Raw genomic sequence first — 23834 nt, 5'->3', positions numbered from 1 at the left:
AATTCCCTGAGGTTGTGTCAAATGAACTCCTGCTGAAAAATCCTGGCACTGAGAGGTGCACAGAGAGATGATGGGCAAGACTCACTCCCATGACACCCTCCCTTTCTTTCCAAGCTTCCTGCTTGCACCCCTTATCCTTTTTAATCCATGTCCTATAATTCTTAACTCAGTCTTTCCAGTCTTCCTAGGATAATTTAAATAAGATCAGGAGGTGTGTGTGTCTGTGTAATTAGCACATAGGATATATATGTTTTAATTTTGTTAATCTATCCTATTTCCTTATATATGTGTACATATATATATTCCATATATATGCATGCATGTGTGCATGACACGTACACACATACAAACACTCACAACCCCACTTAGGAGGGCAAATGCTTGGTCAGCTTATGCTCCCAAATCACAGGAAAATAAAAGATGTCTGAAGACTTAACTTGGGAATGAGCTAACAAGTACTTTTTTACTACAGGGGAATTTTTTAAAAACAAAAATCACCCCAAAAAATTACAACTCTTTAAAAGCTGATATGGCTCTTATAAAACATTTGAAATGGTAAACACCCATACACAAAACTCACAGATTCAACTATATAATACGAGTCAATTAACATAAAAGAAAAATAAGTCTGTTTTCCTTTTGATTTTATACAATTTAATTATTTTATTTTACACTTTTAAAATTCATTTTGGACCTAGCACGTCCTGGTGTTTTATACACTGACCAAACTGCTCTGCTAGAGACAGTCAAGTTCAATAGCAGTTTCCTTTCACATTTATCCATTTTTGTTTAAGAAATATAAGGAGTCTGTTTCACTTTTTATGACAATCATTTTTATTATGAATTTATTTAAATCACTTTGGACCCAGCATGTCCTTAGGTTTTACCCACTCATCAAACTGCTCTGCTGTGAGATAGCCAAGTTCAATAGCAGTTGCCCTTAAGGTCGATCCATTTTTGTGTGCGGTCTTAGCAATCTTGGCTGCTTTGTCATACCCTAAAGAAAAAATTAAAAGGCGATGTAGGAGTTAATAGTGAAACTTGGTTTTCTAAAGCAAAAGGTAATCGTTATTATTTACTTAATGCTACTGGTCTCTTAAGTAAACATTTTTTAATCTTAAAAATATTTAGCAGTGGATTATCTTGATAGTTGTCGTTTCTTATATGGACTAAAACCTTTACTTTTCTGAAGTAATACATACTTCCCTTTCTACAAGATTTGTCCCTAAATTAAAATTGCCCACTAACCCAGATATTTTCATAAGGAGGAAAATATATACACATAGATGCATCTCTCTCTCGATATATATGTATACACATACACAAACACGCGTGCGCGCGCGCGCGCGCGCGCACACACACACACACACACACACATAATGGCACCAAGAGATAAAAGTATACATCTGACTAGTATAAATGTGCTGTTTCAGTAGCATGCTTAACCAGAAAAATTATCTTTCTAACAAAGCATTAACAAGCTCAATGCTGCAGCACTACAGAAAAGACAGGACTGCACAACCAGGAACTATATGGTAAAGGGCTCTAAGAGGGAAAAGAGAGGAGAGTCCTCTCACAATGAGGGAAGAGCTGGCAGGGCTCTGAGAGATGAGATGAGCTGCTTCCAACATCTCTCTCTGGTTCAGCACTCCATGCCCTGGCCTCCTTCCAGACATTACAAGGGTACAAGTTGGGAAGTCTTAGTATAAATATATACTTGTGCAAGAGATCACAGGTCTACTGTTTACTTCAAAGTTACTTGCTTTTAAAATTAATAAAGATAGGGGCAGGGCAATTCTGCAAGTTATCTCGGTTTAATGTTAACAACAACAAAAAAAGAAGGCAAAAACCAGAAGAAGGGAAAAAACAAAAATGAAACCAGTGAAAGAGAAAAAAAAAAAAACAAAAAAAACCAACCCAGGATTAGAGGACTATGACCAGAGAGAAGAAGCCTGCTGAAGCAATATGATTATTGACCAAGCAACACGTTATGTATCATGTGCAATTATCAACCACCTACAAGATGTTATGTGTAATATGCAATTAATCTACCTATAAACATATTAAGGACATAGTTAATAATAAAATTAATTTGTGAATGCTAAGCATGTTGAAAAGGGCATTTACTGGTCAGACTAACTTTGTGAGAAAGAATTCTCATGTCAAACCTTTGGGGTTAATATTAAACATTCTGTACTTTTATGTTAATAATGACATTAAAGTCTATGCATTATGCTAACCCTTTCAGTTCTCTTCTTCAAGCCCCACAAAACATGATTACCAATCAGCCTGTTACATATGAGCACAAACAGAACCCATGATGTGGAGTTGTAAGGCTCATGCTTTGTCAACCAGTAAGGTGTGGTTTGCCCACTTATCCTTGTATGGCCTTTATCTCACATTAAATTGTCTAAGAAAGACATCAATCATTCTGCTTTAGGAGTATCTCTAAATGCTTTTGTAACAAATTCTGAAGTATATATGTGATGAAACATTTCTCACATAAGCCTTTGGGTTCCTCTGTATATCTCTCCAGTTGAATGCTGATGTACAATTATTTCAAAAGAACCCAGTATTACTGTCAATCTTAATACTATTCCAAAGAGCAGATAGCATATTGGGCTCAGAGCTACCTGAAGCAGTTATATGAGCTCTAACTTTATAAGACTGAAATTACAGCTTGACATGAAGCCAAGAATATAAAATCAGCCTTGAAAGTTCAGGATTATTGAAGTAAGACTGTTTTAAAACAGTAATCATATCACACCAAATGACTGCATCATAACTTGTTCTGATGTAGAAAATCAAAGAATATGTTAATAACCTCAGCTCAGCAGTAAGGAGAAGGTGGGAAAAGGCTTTTAACACATTATAACAATGCAATGAATGCCTCAAAATCCATGACAAAACAGTGTATTTAATGGGGATCACTAGTCAGTCTATAATCCAAGCTAACATTTTTGAATCTACATAATGAAATATTTATAAATCTGGAAAAGGCTTGCAACACAAAAGCCATGGTTTTAGACAAAATATTTGTATTTCCCCCCTTTCCCTATAAGCTATGCATACATAACCCTTTTTCTTTTAATTTAATCCATTTCTGAGTTGAATAAAACAACAAAAACAAAGTATAGTACAGCATCTAGAGAAGGTAGAAAAACGAATTCATTCAGTGTTGTTAATCAGCCAGTGCCACCTAGTGACATTAAAAACTGAGAGGACACTTAGTATCTGAATTTAGTGTCCCACAGGATCTGAATTCCATTAAGATTAAAATAAGTTTAAAGTCTACTTCTGAACTTAGCACATTTCAAATAAAATGAAGCATAAGCAATCAAGATTTTGAAAGAAATATGATACCATAAAGGTTATATATATATATATAGCATCTTTCAACACAATGTGAAATGTCTTAAGAGATTGTCCAAAAGACATCTGTTGTTCACAAACATTGATCCAGTAGTCTCTTAAAAATTTTTCAGCCTTTAACTGTATTCAAAATGACACTATTATTCTTTAAACACATACCTATATGAGGATTAAGAGCTGTCACCAACATTAGAGACTCATTCATTAGCTTGTTGATCCTTTCTGTGTTGGCCTGGATTCCCACCACACAGTTTTCTGTGAAGGAAACTGATGCATCCCCCAACAGTCTGGCTGAGTGCAACACATTTTTAATCTAAGAGAGAGAGACAAACTTATTAAGCCTAACTTTTTTCTTTGTCCAATAACACATTATTTGCAATTCATAAATGAGTATGTAATACAATTAACATACAGCACTCCTACAACCTGTAAGGCATCATACCCAAGAAAACAAATATGAAAGAAATTATAAACGTCTGAGGGCACCAAAGTGCCCTTTTAAGAGGTATAAAGGCATAAATACAAATAAATAAAACACAAGATAGCCTGTGGTGTTATAAAATACAGGTATGAAATGTTAAAGAGCATAGAGAGAGAAGTAAATTCCAGTTGTAGGAGTTGATAAAGTTTTATTTGATGGAGAGCACTTAAATAGCCAGAGATGGAAAAAGAATCTTCTGTGCAGAAGGAAGAGAAACAAAGATGCAGAGGTTAGAAAGTTCAGCGTGAGAAGATTGGTTCAATATGGCAGAGTAGAAGGACGTGTTCTCACTCTTGCAAGAACACCAGAATCACAACTAACTGCTGAATAGTCATCGACAGGAAGACACTGGAACTCACCAAAAAAGATACCCCACATCCAAGGACAAAGGAGAAGCCACAATGAGACAGTAGGAGGGGTGCAATCACAATAAAATCAAATCCCATAGCTGCTGGGTGGGTGACTCACAAACTAGACAACACTTATACCACAGAAGTCCACCCACTGGAGTGGACTTCCCAACCTGAGCCCCACATCAGGCTTCCCAACCTGGGGGTCTGGCAACAGGAGGAGGAGTTCCTAGAGAATCAGACTTTGAAGGCTGGTGGGATTTGATTGTAGGACTTCGACAGGACTGGGGTAAACAGAGACTCTACTCTTGGAGGGCACACACAAAGTAGTGTGCTCATTGGGACTCAGGGGAAGGAGCAGTGACCCCATAGGAGACTGAACCAGACCTACCTGCTAGTGTTGGAGGGTCCCCTGCAGAGGCAGGGGATGGCCGTGTGTCACCGTGAGGACAAGGACACTGGCGGCAGAAAGTCTGGGAAGTACTCCTTGGAGTGAGCCCTCCCAAAGTCTAACATTAGCCCCACCAAAGAGCCTGGGTAGGCTCAAGTGTTGGGTCACCTCAGGCCAAACAACCAATAAGGAGGGAACCCAGCCCCACCCATCAGCAGGCAAGTGGAATAAAGTTTTACTGAGCTCTGCCCACCAGAGCAACAGCCAGCTCTATCCACCACCAGTCCCTCTTATCAGGAAACTTGCACAAGCCTCTTAGACAGCCTCATCCACCAGAAGGCAGACAGCAGAAGCAAGAAGAACTACAATCCTGCAGCCTGTAGAACAAATACCACATTCACAGAAAGATACACAAGATGAAAAGGCAGAGGGCTATGTACCAGATGAAGGAACAAGATAAAACCCCAGAAAAACAACTAAATGAAATGGAGATAGGCAACCTACCAGAAAAAGAATTCAGAATAATGATAGTGAAGATGATCCAGGACCTTGGAAAAAGAATGGAGGCAAAGATCAAGAAGATGCAAGAAATGTTTAACAAGGATCTAGAAAAGTTAAAGAACAAACAAACAGAGATGAACAACACAATAACTGAAATGAAAAATATACTAGAAGGAATCAATAGCAGAATAACTGAGGCAGAAGAACGGATAAGTAACCTGCAAGACAGAATGGTGGAATTCACTGCTGAGGAACAGAATAAAGAAAAAAGAATGAAAAGAAATGAAGACAGCCTAAGAGACCTCTGGGACAACATTAAACGCAACAACATTTGCATTATAGGGGTCCCAGAAGTAGAAGAGAGAGAGAAAGGACCAGATAAAATATTTGAAGAGATTATAGTCGAAAACTTCCCTAACATGGGAAAGGAAATAGCCACCCAAGTCTAGGAAATGCGGAGAGTCCCATACAGGATAAACCCAAGGAGAAACACGCTGAGACACATAGTAATCAAATTGGCAAAAATTAAAGACCAAGAAAAATTATTGAGAGCAACAAGGGAAAAATGACAAGTAACATAAAACGGAACTCCCATAAAGTTAACAGCTGATTTCTCAGCAAAAACTCTACAAGCCAGAAGGGAGTTTCATGATATACCTAAAGTGATGAAAGGGAAAAACCTACAACCAAAATTACTCTACCCAGCAAGGATCTCATTCAGATTCGATAGAGAAATCAAAAGCTTTACAGACAAGCAAAAGCTAAGAGAATTCAGCACCACCAAACCAGCTCTACAACAAATGCTAAAGGAACTTCTCTAAGTGGGAAACACAAGAGAAGAAAAGGACCTACAAAACAAACCCAAAACAATTAAGAAAATGGTCATAGGAACATACATATCGATAATTACCTTAAACGTGAATGGATTAAATGCTCCACCAAAAGACACAGGCTTGCTGAATGGATACAAAAACAAGACCCATATATATGCTGTCTACAAGAGACCCACTTCAGACCTAGGGGCACATTCAGACTGAAAGTGAGGGGATGGAAAAAGATATTCCATGCAAATGGAAATCAAAATAAAGCTGGAGTAGCAATACTCATATCAGATAAAATAGACTTCTAAATAAAGAATGTTACAAGAGACAAGGAAGGACACTACATAATGATCAAGGGATCAATCCAAGAAGAAGATATAACAATTACAAATATATATGCACCCAACATAGGAGCACCCCAATACATAAGGCAACTGCTGAAAGCTCTAAAAGAGGAAATCGACAGTAACACAATAATAGTGGAGGACTTTAACACCTCACTTACACCAATGGACAGATCATCCAAACAGAAAATTCATAAGGAAACACAAGCTTTAAATGACACAACAGACCAGATACATTTAATTCATATTTATAGGACATTCTATCCAGAAACAGCAGATTACAATTTCTTCACAAGTGTGCACGGAACATTCTCCAGGATAGATCACATCTTGGGGCACAAATCCAGCCTCAGTAAAGTTAAGAAAATTGAAATCATATCAAGCATCTTTTCTGGCCCCAATGCTATGAGATTAGAAATCAATTACAGGGAAAAAAACATAAAAAGCACAAACACATGGAGGCTAAACAATACATTACTAAACAACCAAGAGATCACTGAAGAAATCAAAGAGGAAATAAAAAAATACCTAGAGACAAATGACAATGAAAACATGATGATCCAAAACGTATGGGATGCAGCAAAAGCAGATCTAAGAGGGAAGTTTATAGCTATACAAGCCTACCTCAAGAAACAAGAAACATCTCAAACAATCTAATGTTACACTTAAAGGAACTAGAGAAATAAGAACAATCAAACCCAAAGTTAGCAGAAGGAAGAAATCATAAAGATTATATCAGAAATAAATGAAATAGAAACAAAGAAAACAATAGCAAGGATCAATAAAACTAAAAGCTGGTTCCTTGAGAAGATAAACAAAATTGATAAACCATTAGCAAGACTCGTCAAGAGGGAGAGGACTCAAATCAATAAAATCAGAAATGAAAAAGGAGGAATCACAACTGACACTGCAGAAATACAAAGGATTATAAGAGATTACTACAAACAACTATATGCCAATAAAATGGTCAACCTGGAAGAAATGGACAAACTGTTAGAAAGGTATAACCTTACAAGACTGAACCAGAAAGAAATAGAAAATATGAACAGACCAATCACAAGTAATGAAATTGAAACTGTGATTAAAAATCTTCCAACAAACAAAAGTCCAGGACCAGATGGCTTCACACGTGAATTCTATCAAACATTTAGAGAAGAGCTAACACCCATCCTTCTCAAAGTCTTCCAAAAAATTGTAGAGGAAGGAAAACTCCCAAACTCATTCTATGAGGCCACCATCACCCTGATACCAGAACCAGACAAAGATACTACAAAATAAGAAAATACCAGACCAATATCACTGATGAATATAGATGCAAAATTCCTCAACAAAATACAAGCAAACAGAATCCAACAACACATTAAAAGGATCATACACCATGATCAAGTGGGATTTATCCCAGGGATGCAAGGATTCTTCAATATATGCAAATCAATCAATGTGATACACCGTATTAACAAATTGAAGGAGAAAAACCATATGATCATCTCAATAGATGCAGAAAAAGCTTTTGACAAAATTCAACACCCATTTATGATAAAAACGCTACAGAAAGTGGGCGTAGAGGGAACCTACCTCAACATAATAAAGGCCATATATGACAAACCCACAGCAAACATCATTCTCAATGGTGAAAAACTGAAAGCATTTCCTCTAACAACTCTGTTGTTGGAACTCCTAGCCACGGCAATCAGAGAAGAAAAAGAAATAAAAGGAATACAAATTGGAAAAGAAGTAAAACTGTCACTGTTTGCAGTTCACATGATACTACACATAGAGAATCCTAAAGATACCACCAGAAAACTACCAGAGCTAATCAATGAATTTGGTAAAGTTGCAGGATACAAAACTAATGCACAGAAATCTCTTGCATTCCTATACACTAATGACGAAAAATCTGAAAGAGAAATTAAGGAAACACTCCCATTTACCATTGCAACAAAAAGAATAAAATACCTAGGAATAAACCGACCTAGGGACACAAAAGACCTGTATGCAGAAAACTGTAAGACACTGTTGAAAGAAATTAAAGTTGATACCAACAGATGGAGAGATATACCATGTTCTTGGATTGGAAGAATCAATATTGTGAAAATGAGTATACTACCCAAAGCAATCTACAGATTCAATGCAATCCCTATCAAATTACCAATGGCATTTTTTACAGAACTAGAACAAAAAATCTTAAAATTTGTATGGAGACACAAAAGACCCTGAAAAGCCAAAGCAGTCCTGAGGGAATAAAAAGGAGCTGGAGGAATCAGACTCCCTGACTTCAAACTATACTACAAAGCTACAGTAATCAAGACAATATGGTACTGGCACAAAAACAGAAATATAGATCAATGGAACAGGATAGAAAGCCCAGAGATAAACCCACGCACCTATGGTCAACTAATCTATGACAAAGGAGGCAAGGATACAATGGAGAAAAGACAGTCTCTTCAATAAGTGGTGCTGGGAAAACTGGACAGCTACATGTAAAAGAATGAAATTAGAACACTCCGTAACACGATACACAAAAATAAACTCAAAATGGATTACAGACCTAAATGTAAGACCGGACACTATAAAACTCTTAGAGGAAAACATAGGAAGAACACTCTTTGACGTAAATCACAGCAAGATCTTTTTTGATCCACCTCCTAGAGTAATGGAAATAAAAACAAAAATAAGCAAATGGGACCTAATGAAACTTAAAAGCTTTTGCAAAGCAAAGGAAACTACAAACAAGACAAAGAGACAACCCTCAGAATGGGAAAAAAAAATTTGCGAATGAATCAACAGACAAAGGATTAATCTCCAAAATATATAAACAGCTCATGCAGCTCAATATTAAAAAAACAACCCAATCAAAAAACAGGCAGAAGACCTAAATAGACATTTCTCCAGAGTACATACAGATGGCCAAGAAGCACATTAAAAGCTGCTCAACATCACTAATTATTACAGAAATGCAAGTCAAACTACAATGAGGTATCACCTCACACCAGTTAGAATGGGCATCATCAGAAAATCTACAAACAACAAATGCTGGAGAGGGTGTGGAGAAAAGGGAACCCTCTTGCACTGTTGGTGGGAATGTTAATTGATACAGCCACTATGGAGAACAGTATGCAGGGTCCTTAAAAAACTAAAAATAGAATTACCATGTGACCCAGCAATCCCACTACTGGGCATATACCCTGAGAAAACCATAATTCAAAAAGACACATGCACCCCAATGTTCACTGCTGCGCTATTTACAATAGCCAGGTCATGGAAGCAACCTAAATGCCCATCGACAGACGAACGGATAAAGAAGAGGTGGTACGTATATACAACGGAATATCACTCACCCATAAAAAGGAACGAAATTGGGTTATTTGTAGAGACGTGGATGAATCTAGAGACTGTCTTACAGAGTGAAGTAAGTCAGAAAGAGAAAAACAAATATATATTAATGCATATATATGGAATCTAGAAAAATGGTACAGATGAACCTGTTTGCAGGGCAGAAATAGAGACACAGGTCAGATGTAGAGACCAAACGTATGGACACCGAGGGGGGAAAGCAGCAGTAGGTGGTGGTGGTGGTGTGATGAATTGGGAGATTGGGATTGACATGTATACACTGATGTGTATAAGATGGATGACTAATAAGAACCTGCTGTAGAAAAAAATAAAATAAAATTCAAAAAGAAAAAAGTTCAGCGTGAGCTTGAGGCAATCAGTGAAATCAGGGCTTCTCAGTTCTTAATGATCACATTTTTTATGCTTAACAAAACAAATATTCCATAATCCCTTGAAAATAACCTTTCACACAGTATTTTAAAACAGTATAAAGTCAATTAGTTTGTTTTAGCAGTTCTTTTTCTTTTTGATAACATTTCCAATATATATTAAGATATATATCCACATCCTAATCTCTGTGGTCTAAAATCCCAGGGTCTGAAAACCAGACTCCCAACAATGGACTCTAGTAGAAGACACAGAACTTCAAGGTTTAATTTGATACTAATGACTTTATTATATGGCAAATGTTGATTATCTTGACTTATTTTCTATTAAAAACAAAACAGACCTTTGTTTAAAAAAATTTGGCAAGACACTTATTGTTATGCACATATATTTGCCAGGCAGCTGGTGTTAACTGTTTGGAATTTGACCTGAAAGCAAATGCTTATCGGTCTGGGGCTTCCCTGGTGGTGCAGTGGTTAAGAATCCGCCTGCCAACGCAGGGGACACGGGTTCAAGCCCTGGTCCGGGAAGATCCCACATGCCGTGGAGCAACTAAGCCCATGCACCACAACTACTGAGCCTGCAAGCCACAACTACTAAGCCCACGTGCCACAATTACTGAAGCCCGTGCACCTAGAGCCTGCACCCTGCAATGAAGAGAAGCCCCTGCTCACCACAACTAGAGAAAGCCCATGCAGAGCAACAAAGACCCAATGCAGCCAAAAATAAATAAATTAATTAAAAAAAAAAAGTTTATCAGTCTGAGTTGTGCTTTGGTCTCTCTTCTTTCTATTTTCCACCAGAATGTACATTCCATAAGGGCAAAAAAAAAAATCTGTCTTGTTCATTGTTCTATCACTAGCAATGAGTACAGTGCCTGACACAGACCTGTACTCAATAAATATTTGATGAATACACTGAATGAATACACTTAATATTTGTTATTTGCATATTCTTATCAAATTAAAATCAGACTTTACACCAGACACAAACAGGAAATAAGCCTCTAATATGTACTCAGATATAACACTTCACACAAATAAAGGATTGTAAATGATAATAGCTCCATTATCTGGAGTTGGGGAAACTGGATAAAAGATGATGCCATTTTGTTCTGTCTTCATAAAGATGAAGGAAAAAGAATAGATTGAGTGGACACAATGTTTTCAAGGTATGTGGAAGAGTAAAACCAATGGAAGAAAGCCTTGAGAAAGGGAAGAGAACTGGAGAGAAAGTGCTGAAGAAACCAAGGACACAGAGTGTTTCAAGGAGCAACAAGTCAAGGTCAGATGTTAGTTGAGAGCCGTGGCATGTCTGCTGGACTCAAGAGGTCAGAAGTGCTACAAGAACAATTCAAACATAAGTGCAGGGGTGGAAGCCAGACTGCAGTGCAAATGAGAGTGAGAGTGGGTATTTCTTTAAAAAGGCTGAATTCAGAGAGAGGAAGAAAGCAGCAGCATGAGAAGGAGACAGGCTGGAAGGAGAGTTTCTTTTTTTTTCTTTAACTGAGGAGACTGGAACTTATTTCTAACAATTGGCATCCCCAGTGGTGAGGGAAAAGAAAGAAACTTATACCCTACTTCCAGAATTTTTCTTCCTATTATAAAAAGCAAACCACCAATTACTTAAGCTAAAAGTCACCTAATTAAATATACAGGATTAGTCCTCTAACATTAACATATGTTTAACTTCCAACTGCTAGGTATATTATCCAAGTACCTAAAGAACTGTAGGAAACCTTAATGAAAGACAGAAACCAAGACAACTAGCTTTCGGTTAAAGACATTAAAAATCAAATTTAAAGCTTACCATCAATGGCTTGAAAACATTCAACTCAAAATGTCCACTGCTGCCTCCAATGGTAATGGCGACATGATTGCCCATGACCTGGGCTGCAACCATGGTCAGTGCCTCACACTGGGTAGGGTTCACCTTGCCTTCAAGAAAACCACCATAGAGAGAAATCACATCAAACACACTTGTGGCTTCAAATATGAGTTTAAGATTAGGTTTTATATCAAATAACCAAGAGAAGAAGTAAAACTAACTTCATTAAATAAAGACATATAATAAAGCAATGTCCCAACCATCAGTGCTGTTTAATGAAACAAACCATATAGGCAGAAACTCTGAATCATGCAATGGCTAATAAGTAGAGTACCTACAACTACACAGTAAATATAGCTCTTTTCACCTTCATGGCTTACATGCACTCTAGAAATATTTATGGAGCCAGGCACTGAATATACAACAGTGAGGAAGAAGGATGCAGCCCCTGCCCTCATAGAACTTGGAGGCGAGGGAGAGGGAACTGGCAATTATAATAGATAAGGGGTCAATACAGAGAAGTGCAGACTGCTATGGGAATACTTATAAAAGAAGCACCTCACCAACATCTGGGAGGCTTCCCAGACGAAACTGATGTTAAGCTGGAATTTTCCTATTTGAGTTTCCAGAACCCTACCACCCTGTAACACTCCTCTGACAAGCTCAAGTTTGAACCGAACATCCCTGATTCCTCTGACAAGTACAAAGCAACGCAGTGGGAAGATTAGTTCTTTATCTGTGACTCTGCATTTCTCTTTTTTAGGTAATCACCTTGAATTTGCAATCAACTGAACTCATGTCATTTTTCAACATGACATACGTTAAAATCAGATCTTTTCTCATTCTACACATGCCTAGATCTAAAAGAATCTATAGTCAGGTCTTTCTTTTTCACTTTTGTCAGTTTTAGTCCAACTACAGAGTCCTTTATGAATTTAGACTCTGTCATCTGATGTACTGCTATTTCAACTTTATCTGCTAATATGATCAACACATATTCTCTACCTTCACCCTCAGTCACCAGTAAAGTGGTGAAAGGGCACAGCCCTTCAGCTTGCTGCCAAGATATCCCTCCAGTCTGAAGTCAACTCATTAGGCACTCCTTAAATGTCACTGTTCACCCAGCTACATTCATCTAACAGTACTGCCCACACTTCTCCACTGGATTCCATGAATATCAAGTGAGTCCACCAAATGACTTACTAGAATCCAGACATCAAGAAAAGAAGGAAATCCAACTTCATTAAATAAAGTAAGACATATAATAAAGCAAGGCCCCAACCATATTTGTGGAGCCTCCCTTACCTAACTGGCCAAAACCTAAAGCAAAAAATGAAATAAGAGGCATTTGATATAATTCATCTTTATTCATCCCATGCAGATCACTTTAACAGCCTGTTTTAGAATTCTATTTGCTTTGGATTGTGAAAGATAGAACTATTACATATTTTCTAAGGTGGAAATCAAAATATATGCTGCTAACTAAAATTCTTTTCTCCTATATTGTTGGGTGATGTCCCCAGAAGTCCTGATCAAAAGCAGCCCACAAAGACATTGTGAAACAAGTGCACCACACATGTCCCTATCCACTTTGAGATCACGTTAAACAAAAGCAGATATGCTTTGTAGATGAGAATGCCTGGGTTCTAGTCAAGTTCCAGTTCTAACATTTACCAGCTATGTGATTACCTGGCATGATACTGCTTCCTGGTTCATTTTCAGGCAAAATCAGTTCTCCCAGACCTGAGCGAGGACCAGAACCCAGAAAACGAATATCATTTGCAATCTTCATCAGACTGCAAGCGGCAGTGTTCATGGCTCCACTGAGTTCAACCAAAGCATCATGAGCAGCCAAAGCTTCAAATTTATTTGGAGCTGTGACGAAAGGCAAGCCTGAAGAAAAATAATAACCTATATGAGCTAACAGGTAAAATTCAACATTTTTCTAATATCAGCAAGTTAAACAGAAAGTGCCAGTATATGAAAAGCAAAAAAAGAACAGAATAAAAATCTTACTTCAGAAAAAAATGCTTAAGACTCAAGCTTTGTCTACCTTTCTTCAAGAAGTCCTAAAGGGGTAGAAAATCTGATGATACTAGCAAACTTAAAAGATAAAAAGAACAAGTACAATAAATGTTGAAAGAAATATAAAATATTGAAAGAAAAATATTATCCTACTGCAAACACCTGTGTATGATGCCTGACTACGCTTGAGTAAAGAGGAAAAGTAGGTAAAATTCACTCTGCTTTATTCCACACTCCTTTCCTAGTACAATTTTTCCCCCATTTTAGGTGTTCTATTCTCTTCTCTAGCCAGGACCCACAAGGTCCTCTGAGAGATTAGGGAGCCAGAATGAGTTAGACATTCTCAATCTCTCCCATGTTCAAATTTTAAAAAATCTACATATTCTAAACCCCATAATACAGTTCTTCTTGATTAAAATTTGATTTAAAAAAATCTCTGCTAGTAAGCAATAAGCAGCATTGTATAATTATCTGTACCCTAACTCTCTGGTAATATCTGCATCTTAATAAGAGTTTTCTGGAGATAATAGCTCTAATAACAGTTATCATTATCAAGAGCACAGTACTCTACTAAAGGAAAGAGAATTCAAAAAGGTCATTAATTCAACGAAATGTCACAGCATGCCATAGGAAAAAAAGAAATTAAGCCTGTCAATCTCTAACATATTTGTCATTCAAATGAATTTCTCAACCATCAGTTGATTCCTCCTGCTTTGAAAATGAGTATTCAAAACAGCTTTAAATGGAAAATAATTGAATACTACCAGATAGTAAGCAAATTAGCACTGACAGATTTTAATAATTACATGCTGTATGAACTTACAGATGGAAAACTTTAAAAAAGCAAAAGGTTAACATTACAACTTCTGAAATAGACACAAAGTACGTGTTTGATGGGAAAATATTATTTCTAACTTTAAATTTGTAAGAATTCAAAGCAGAAACACCCAAAAAAATACAGACTACTATAATGGAAATGAGTAATAAACCGTGTTATCACCTACCTGTGAGTGCAGCCACTTTTGCAGCAACCTTTTCTGCAAAGCCAATTCTAGTATTTAAACCAGTACCGACAGCAGTGCCCCCAGCTGCGAGCTCGTAGATTCTTGGCATGGCACCTTTTATTCTTGTTGTTGCATATTTCACTTGTTGAACATAACCACTAAATTCCTGAAAAGCAAAAGAAATTAAGGTGAGAATATATAATTTTCTAATGGCATACAAGTTACTCTAACTACATTAAATTCAAGTTTTTAAAAAACACGTTTCAGGTACAAAATTAGAAGCTACTCAAGTGGTAACTGTATTATTTGATTCATACAATAAACAAAGTATAGGAGAGAAAGAGAATTTATAAACCTATCAGGTAGACAATGCCACTGATAACATGTGGCCTATTTATAAACTAGTCTTTCCATAGAAAGCAAAGAAAAACAACACAGGAAATTAAAAAAAAAATTTACTAGATTAAATTATTGGTTTATTTGTAAATTATTTACTTTTTGGTGTATCTCAAACAACTCTGAGAAAGAAAAAAACTGAATCCCCTCAAGAAAAATGCAAACATAGAAATATCCTCCATACAATTTCAGTTAAAAAACCTGATATGGAATTTGAGGATGTTTTACAGGGACTCAAGAAGCTACGTGACTCACTGAACAGCACAAGAAGGTAACAGCTTTGAGTTAAGACTATAGCTTCAAGATGCATTTTAATTCTGCTATTAATGCCACACTGGTTCCCACCGTATAACATCCTTTAAGTAAAGTAACCACAGAATTCATCATGTTTAGAACATAGCAAGGGCCCTATCAAGAATTATGCAGGGACAGAAGGCATAAGCTAGAACTCAACTGAGCAAGCTGGGATATAGGGTTACACTAAATCTTTTTTTCCTGCCTAAAAACACTGAAAAATCATGAATACTTTTGATTAGTACTAGGATTTCACACTGCTCTAAAGAAAATGTTTTAGAAGATACAACTCCTTTCAGGTAGACCTGATCCATCTGATCTAACACCACTTACATATATACCAACTGGATTCACTTCAGGAATATATTTTTATTGAGGAAAAAAACTGCACTCAAAAACCTCAAAAAACAATTACAATACAAGTATAAATGCTTCTGATAAGATAAAATCAAAGAGAAAAAAAAAACTTTGTCATAATATGAAGAATGATGATTTTACATAGGAGGCTGAGTAAATGGCCCAACCAGACTTCAGCATATAATGGTTTTCCTACATGTAACACACACAAAAAGGAGTATCCAGAGGGATACTCAAAAGTTTCAAAAACATATATTGTATCTCCTTAGAAATTATGCATGGTACTAAGAGCCAATGATGTAAAGAGAAATAAGATACAGCCTAAGAAACAACTTAATTTAGCAAGCTCAGTTTAGTCATATCATCTGTATGTCAATTAATCACTTCCAGTTTTCCTCATTCCTTCCGTGATAAAGTTAAGGTAAATGATCAAGTTTTTTTTCAGTGTCTGCTGTCATCTGAACAAAACTACAAATGAAATCTTTCCAAATAACCAGCAGCCAAACTCTCTCCCTCACCTGAATTTCTACAAAAATACTGTTATTGGATACCTATCTTTTGATACTTGATATAGAATTTGCATATGTCCTACCTCCCAAACTGGAGTGAACTTAACTGAGACAAAAACTGTTCCTTGTATTTTTTGCAATATATACTATTAGGCATTCTTTAAAGTATCAATAAAGAAACATAAAAATACTTTCTGGTATTTTGGAAAAGAGAGAAATACCTCTTTTACATGTGGCCAAAACAATTGTAAAGAGTAAGATATGCCCCATTTAATCATTTTAAAATTAATTTTTAAAGAACTTACTAATTTTGAGTAAGAGAGACAATGGAAGAAATTATGATAATGATACTGATGAAGATGATGATGACAGCTAACACCAACATGTGCTTATAATGTATCAGGGACGGTTCTAAGCACTCTACATGAATCAGCTTATTTAAACCTCATAACTAACCTATGAAAGAGATATTTTCCTCATTGTACAGCTCAGAAAACTGATGCACAGAAAGGCTAAATAATTTTCCTAAGGTCCAATAGTTTGCACATAGCAAAGTAAGATTTGAACTCAAGTAGACTGATGTGGAGTCTGGCTCATAGCCAGTATGCTCTGCTCTTCTGAGTGGATACCAATAAAAACTACTGACTGGTTAATGCAGAATCATCTGTCACTGAACTGAATTGTTATAAATTTGGCCTTTTAAACCAGTGTGATTTAGAGGGTAATATGCTGGCCGTTTGTACCAAGCCCGCAATTGAACCAAATCTAATTGCACGCAATATACCTGCCCAAGAGTAAGTGGAACAGCATCCTGTGTATGAGTACGCCCAATTTTGATGATCTGGGCAAATTCTTTGGATTTTGCATCAAGGGCATCATGTAGCTTCTGTAGTCCTGGTAGCAGTACTTCATGAACTTCTACTGCAGCAGCAATATGCATTGCTGTGGGAAAAGTATCATTTGAGCTCTGTTGGAAAATTTTCAAAAGAAATGTAAAATGTTAAATCAGAGGCAAAAATAAACCAAACTTGAATGCCTCAATTAAAAATCTCACTAAATGACTACTCAAAACTTGGCATATTTAGTACTCAATTACATTTACCTGTGGCAAGTCACTTAGGATCAAGTAAGAAGCAACCTGATTTCCTTTGTGGAAGGTATTTAGGACTGTATTACATATACCACCTACAATGAATGTATTATATGTTACTCTATCTGCCTGCTAAGAAATGACAGCAAGACATAGAGAAGTACAACTAGCAAATGTATGTAAGGATAGCAATAATAAAATATCTTACAGTTAAATAGCACATACAGTCTTTCACAAACACTTCTTCCTTTACTAAACTTGAGGAAAATTCTGTGAGGTAGGTCACCACTTTAAAAATAGAAAAGCTAAACTGTCAAAGAAATTATGTGACTTGCCAAAATTTTTACAGTTGGCAGAACTGGGACCTGACCAGGTAGTCTAAACTCCATGCTCTTTCCTCAACTGTAAACCCGTACTTTTAAATTACGATGCTATTTAAAAAAATATATTCATTACTCATTTGTTAAACTTTGTATTATGGACATTATCAAACTACTTACAAAAGTAGGATGAATGGTATAATGAACACTCATGTATCTACCACCTGAATTCAAACAACTAGCATATAGCCAATCTTGTTTCATCTATAACTCCACCTCACTCCTCCATCTGACCATACACACTAGATTATTCTGAAGTAGATTTCAGACTTCAGTATATGTAAAAGATAAACTCGGGCTTCCCTGGTGGCGCAGTGGTTTAGAGTCCGCCTGCCGATGCAGGGGACGCGGGTTCGTGCCCCGGTCCGGGAAGATCCCACATGCCGCGGAGCGGCTGGGCCCGTGAGCCATGGCCGCTGAGCCTGCGCGTCCGGAGCCTGTGCTCCGCAACGGGAGAGGCCACAACAGTGAGAGGCCCACGTACCGCCAAAAAAAAAAAATAATAATAAGATAAACTCATATTTAAAGGCAAGCCTTGGGTTTACAAAATCCTTCATACAATGGATTTATGTGAAAAAACTTCCTCACTACTTAAAAATATATTAAATTATACTCAGAACCCAGATCTTGGTTTTTAAATATCACTTCCCAATAAGTGATAAGATCCTCCAAGAGCTCTTTGGAAAAATGAGTGCTTATGAGGGCTAGGGCAGGAAAAATACAAGATGAGAAGCCTGGAGCATCTTATAGTGCAAAAAATTAATCAGTGCCTTAAAAAAGAAAAAGGATGGTGGCATGTCCAAAGGACACAGGAGCCAACAAGCTGTGGCTCTGTGGCAACAATATGAGTAGCAATATAAATATCAAAAATATTGGATTATAACCTTAAGAAAAAAATATTAATGAATTCATACTGATATACATAAATGATTAAATAAATAAATGTCAGGGGAGAGAGAAGACAGTATTCCTTACAGAAAAATTTCAATTAATAAATGTAGAAAGAATGAGGGAAACAGAAAATCACTACTGAAACACTAATGTAGTTGTTATTGGCAAGATCCATTGATGAATGTTAAAATGAATAGGCAAAAGTTTAAGGAAAAAGAGGCTATTAGAATAGCCTCAAAGTTCTCTATTAATTGTGTGGTGATCTTAACACATGTCCAAAAATTTCTTGATACTCTTCCGTTTAGGAAGTGAGCTTAAGTGTAGTAGCTGGAGTATAGGCCGGACACAGTGGCTTACTTCTACCAAATAGAGAATAGAAGATGGAGAAACCAGGGAGACACCATCTTAAACAAGTGATTCAAGTTAACATCACCAGTACCGAGTCATGTTGCTATCATGTACCCCTGATACGATGCAAGAAGAGCCCTTCATTTCTATAAGTCTTTCCAAAAATCCAGTCTCAGTCTAATCATGAGAAAACAACAGACAAACCCATATTGAGGGACATTCTATTAAATACCTGGCCACTGCTTTCAAGAGTCACAAAGACAAAAGACAAGCTCTCATAGAATAGAGGAGACTAAGGGGATATGATGACTAAATACAATGTGGAGCATGGACTGGATCCTGGTTAAGAGAAAAAAGAGATCAATAGAAAACTAGGGAAATCCTAATAAAGCCTGTTTAATTAAGAGTATTGTACCAATGTTAATTTCTTAGTGTGACAAATGTACCAGGGCTATGTAAAATATTTAATATTAAGGGTAGCTGGGTGAAGGGTATACAGGAACTCTGAAATATCTTTGCAATTCTTATAAATAATTTTATATTTCAAAAGAAAGAGTTTTTAAAATATAAATCAAACAGTGAAAATATATATATATACTAAATTCAGGTGTCCTAAAAGTGATTTTTTTTCCCTAAAGGTGCTTTTTATGAAAATTTAAGACATAGACTCAAGATTCCTAAAAGAAATAAGGAGAAGTCCTTTCCATTAAAGAATATAAGCAGAATGAACACTCCCTGTCAAAAGTTAATGCCTGGGGCTTCCCTGGTGGCGCAGAGGTTAAGAATCCTCCTGCTAATGCAGGGGACACAGGTTCGAGCCCTGGTCTGGGAAGATCCCACATGCCGCGGAGCAACTAAGCCCGTGCACCACAACTACTGAGCCTGTGCTCTACAGCCCGTGAGCCACAACTACTGAAGCCTTTGCGCCCTAGAGCCGTGCTCTGCAACAAGAGAAGCCACCACAATGAGAAGCCCATGCACAGTAATGAAGACCCAATGCAGCCAAAAATAAATAAATTTAAAAAGAAAAAAAAAAAACCTCATTAAAAAAAAAGTTAATGCCTGTTTTACAAGGAAAATCTCAGGATTCTTTTCAAGTTATAACAAAGAAAAGATCGTATACCGACCTGGCTTTTATTAACATGATCGTTGGGATGCACGGGTTTCTTGCTGCCAAGTTCACCTCCTAGCATTTCAATTGCTCTATTGCTAATGACTTCATTTACATTCATATTTGTCTGGGTTCCTGATCCAGTCTGCCATACCACGAGAGGAAAATGATCATTTAATTTACCTTCAGCTACCTGCAGAGCAAAATGTTACAAAATGAATTTTAAAAAATAAGAAATATTCATTTAGCTAATTAAATCAAATATGATTAAGTTGGTACTATTTATAGTACTATTTTAAAGGTATTCACTTTTTTCATATGCTAGTGATGGTGCCAAATAGTTCGTGGTTGTCCAGCAAATTGAAGCTCCTGCAGTCTAACCACTGCTACTTTAAAAGGTGAAAGATTGGAGCATCCCTGGTGGCGCAGTGGTTGGGAGTCTGCCTGCTAATGCAGGGGACACGGGTTCGAGCCCTGGTCTGGGAGGATCCCACATGCCGCGGAGCAACTGGGCCTGTGAGCCACAACTACTGAGCCTGCGCATCTGGAGCCTGTGCTCCGCAACAAGAGAGGCCGCGATAGTGAGAGGTCCGTGCACCGTGATGAAGAGTGGCCCCCGCTTGCCACAACTGGAGAAAGCCCTCGCACAGAAACGAAGACCCAACACAGCAAAAATAAACAAATAAAATTAATAAACTCCTACCCCCAACATTTAAAAAAAAAAGGTGAAAGATTATCTATTGTGAATGGTATAACAATTTCACTGATTCCAAATGAAAACTGAATCAAAGATATCTTTCTCCTATTTCTCAACTGCCCTCTAATAATATACAGACAGACCCACCCACCCATTAAGGCTGGCAAATGTGTTAAGTCTCTAGATAAATTTACTGTTGGTACTCAGCAAGAATATCCAACAGATGTTACAGCCAGAGTCAGCATGATAATGAACGAGTGACTTAACACTGTGAGCTCACTAATAGCTACTGCATCCCACACATGTCCTATGAGTAGCAACCTCCAAGCATAGACATAAATATGGTCTAGATTTGTCCTTATTTTTGTCATATTTTTGTCCTTTTAGTTAATTTGTTAGTTTTTGGATTATAAGCTTTCTAAGAGAGTGGGTGCTTAACTTCACCTTCTGGAATGATTTTAGCTTAAAAAAAATCAGCATGCACTTTAGAAATCTATTACCTTAAACAACTGATTCACTTTAAAGTAAAACTTTTTTCCTAGTTGTATAAAAATAACAGGTGATCAGTGTAAAAAATTCTGAGAACTAAGAAAAGCATAATAGTCATCATAGTTCTACCCTCAGAAATAAAGATGATTAGCATTTTGGCATCACCTTCTAGTCTCTACTTTCAGCAATGGGAGTACATATGTAGATGTAGAAAAACATATTTTTCTGTTCATTTTTTCTAAATAAAATTAGGATCATAAAATACATGCATTTTGCAATCTTTCCTCCCCACTTCTTATATGGTAGGGTTTGTTCTATGACATTCTTTAAAAAACTAAATTTCCATGGCTTCACAATATAACTTACATAAGCAGCTGTTATAATAAATAGTACTGCAATGAACAACATTATATTCAGAGCTTTTAAACTGTTATCTCTGACTGCTTATCTTTAATTGCGTAAGCAATTAATTATGTTATTAGTGAAATAGTGAAATTACATTCTCCACACATAGTATCAAATAACCAACTAGCTTTAAAAGGAATCATCTATACATAAAACAAGAAATCAAATATATAAGTTCAAAGGGTATCTCTTCAAAGTTTTCTTTAAACTATATAAATTAAAAGGAAAAGTAAAGAAAATTAAAAATAAAAGGTATAAAATCACCCAGAAAATTTGCCACAATATTTTAAGCGCCATATTAATATCCTCACCAAATAATAATGCTGCCATCCTATGCTGAAACTCATTAACTAAAGAATTGACAGTGCCCCTTTCCTCGTGTCAGCACTTATCATTATCCAGCAGTTAATATGGGTCTGATGCCATTAAGTAAACACACTTATCACCTCTTACCTCATCTGCTGCCTTCATTATTGCATTAGCAATCTTTGGATCCAGACCATAATCCTGGTTTACTTCAGCAGCTGCTCGCTTCAAGACGCCAAATGCTTTAATAACTGGGATCTAGAGTTAATCAGAAAAATATCTCAAATTTGCAACTTTAGTTAAGCATGAAAGTTTAAGATTACTATCTTATGCAGGTACAAAAATTTAAGATTACTATCTTATGCAGGTTCAAAAAAATGCAGGTACAGAAAAAAGCATGAAAGTTTAAGATTACTATCTTATGCAGGTACATAAAACAATAACTTAAGTAACATTATGACCCTAAAATGTTTAGGATATAGAGAAAGATTAAAAATAGATATATAAAAACCAAGAATCATCATTTATCTATTTGTTTAGGGAACCAAACAAAAGCAAATACAATGACTTTTCATAGATATATACGTATGCCTCACACACACATATACACACATTCACACATATGTACCATTCGTCCTATTTATTATAAGACATTATAATGTATATGTTTTTATTTCATATATTTAAAAACAAATGATAACCATTTCACCAGCCTTCACCATTATTTCCCCTCACTGGATCCCGTGCTACATTATAAGTTTTCCTTCTCTTTAGAAAAAACTAAAAGTAGCAAATAAAATAAAGGTAGCAAAATGGTGCTGGGAAAACTGGCCACATGCAAAAGAATGAAACTGGACCACTATCTTATACCATACATAAAAATGAACTCAAAATGGATTAAAGACTTGAACATTAAGATCTGAAACCATAAAACTCCTAGAAGAAAATATAGGCAGTAACCTCCTTGACATCAGTCTTGGCAATGATTTTCTGGAGGAGTCCAAAAGAAAAAGCAACAAAAGCAAAAATAAACAAATGGGACTACATCAAACTAGAAAGCCTCTTCACAGCAAAGCAAACGTCAAAAAAACGAAAATGCAGCAGCTGGAGGGTGCAGGACCTGAGTGCTGGAAGCCAGGGCCCCCTCATTGACAGTGGCCCTGTGTGGAGGCCAGAGGCTGCCAATGCCTCCAAGGAACAGGGTGCTGAGGGGCCCAGGGTCCAAGTCCCTAGCTCCCCAAGGGCCACAGAAGCTCCTTGCTGTCCTGGAGCACTGAGCACAGGAGCATCAGGCCAAACGGGGCTTCAGGAGTCTACCTTCACCACCGCTGAGGGAGCCTGCGCCTGGGGCATGCTGGGAAGGGAGCGAGCGGCCCAGCCAGGCCTGGCCTGTGCGAGGCTCTCACCGCTGAGGCCCAGGGTGCTCTGACCTAGCTGGCATCTGACTCTGCAGTTTTGGATTTTGTGGGTCAATTTTACATACATATGGCTTATGGGCAAGACCTCATACACTTATATCTGTAAGTGTAAAATGGGCTTGCCTTGGAGATGGGGGTGTGTACACATGAAGTCATGGCTCTTCTGTGAGCTGAAGAGTCTTAAAGCGGAGCTGTCATCTGTGGCTGCTGTCACAGTATGCTGGCAGGACAAGCGACTTGAGCGTTTCGCTGCCCGATTTGAGGCTCAGTCCCTCCCTCCCTGCCCTTCAGGGCTCGAGACAGGTGA

At 37.1% G+C, this 23834-nt stretch overlaps 1 protein-coding gene across 1 annotated transcript in view; it reads right to left on the bottom strand.

Moving 5' to 3' along the window:
* Positions 1–810: 810 nt before the first annotated feature.
* Positions 811–23834, bottom strand: part of FH (fumarate hydratase) — a 41654-nt gene continuing 18630 nt past the window's right edge. The window contains exons 3-10 of the mRNA XM_060128645.1: positions 22257–22367; positions 20229–20405; positions 17177–17359; positions 14837–15002; positions 13497–13700; positions 11790–11917; positions 3532–3685; positions 811–997 (exon numbers count right to left, since the gene is read on the bottom strand). Coding sequence (XP_059984628.1) covers positions 855–997; positions 3532–3685; positions 11790–11917; positions 13497–13700; positions 14837–15002; positions 17177–17359; positions 20229–20405; positions 22257–22367 — 1266 coding nt within the window. The 3' untranslated portion in view covers positions 811–854. The remainder of the gene's footprint in view (positions 998–3531; positions 3686–11789; positions 11918–13496; positions 13701–14836; positions 15003–17176; positions 17360–20228; positions 20406–22256; positions 22368–23834) is intronic.

Source organism: Lagenorhynchus albirostris, chromosome 2 (assembly GCF_949774975.1).
Source record: "Lagenorhynchus albirostris chromosome 2, mLagAlb1.1, whole genome shotgun sequence".
Taxonomy (NCBI): Eukaryota; Metazoa; Chordata; class Mammalia; order Artiodactyla; family Delphinidae; genus Lagenorhynchus; species Lagenorhynchus albirostris.
Note: the sequence above shows the minus strand (reverse complement) of the source record. Positions and strands in the feature narration are given on the sequence as shown.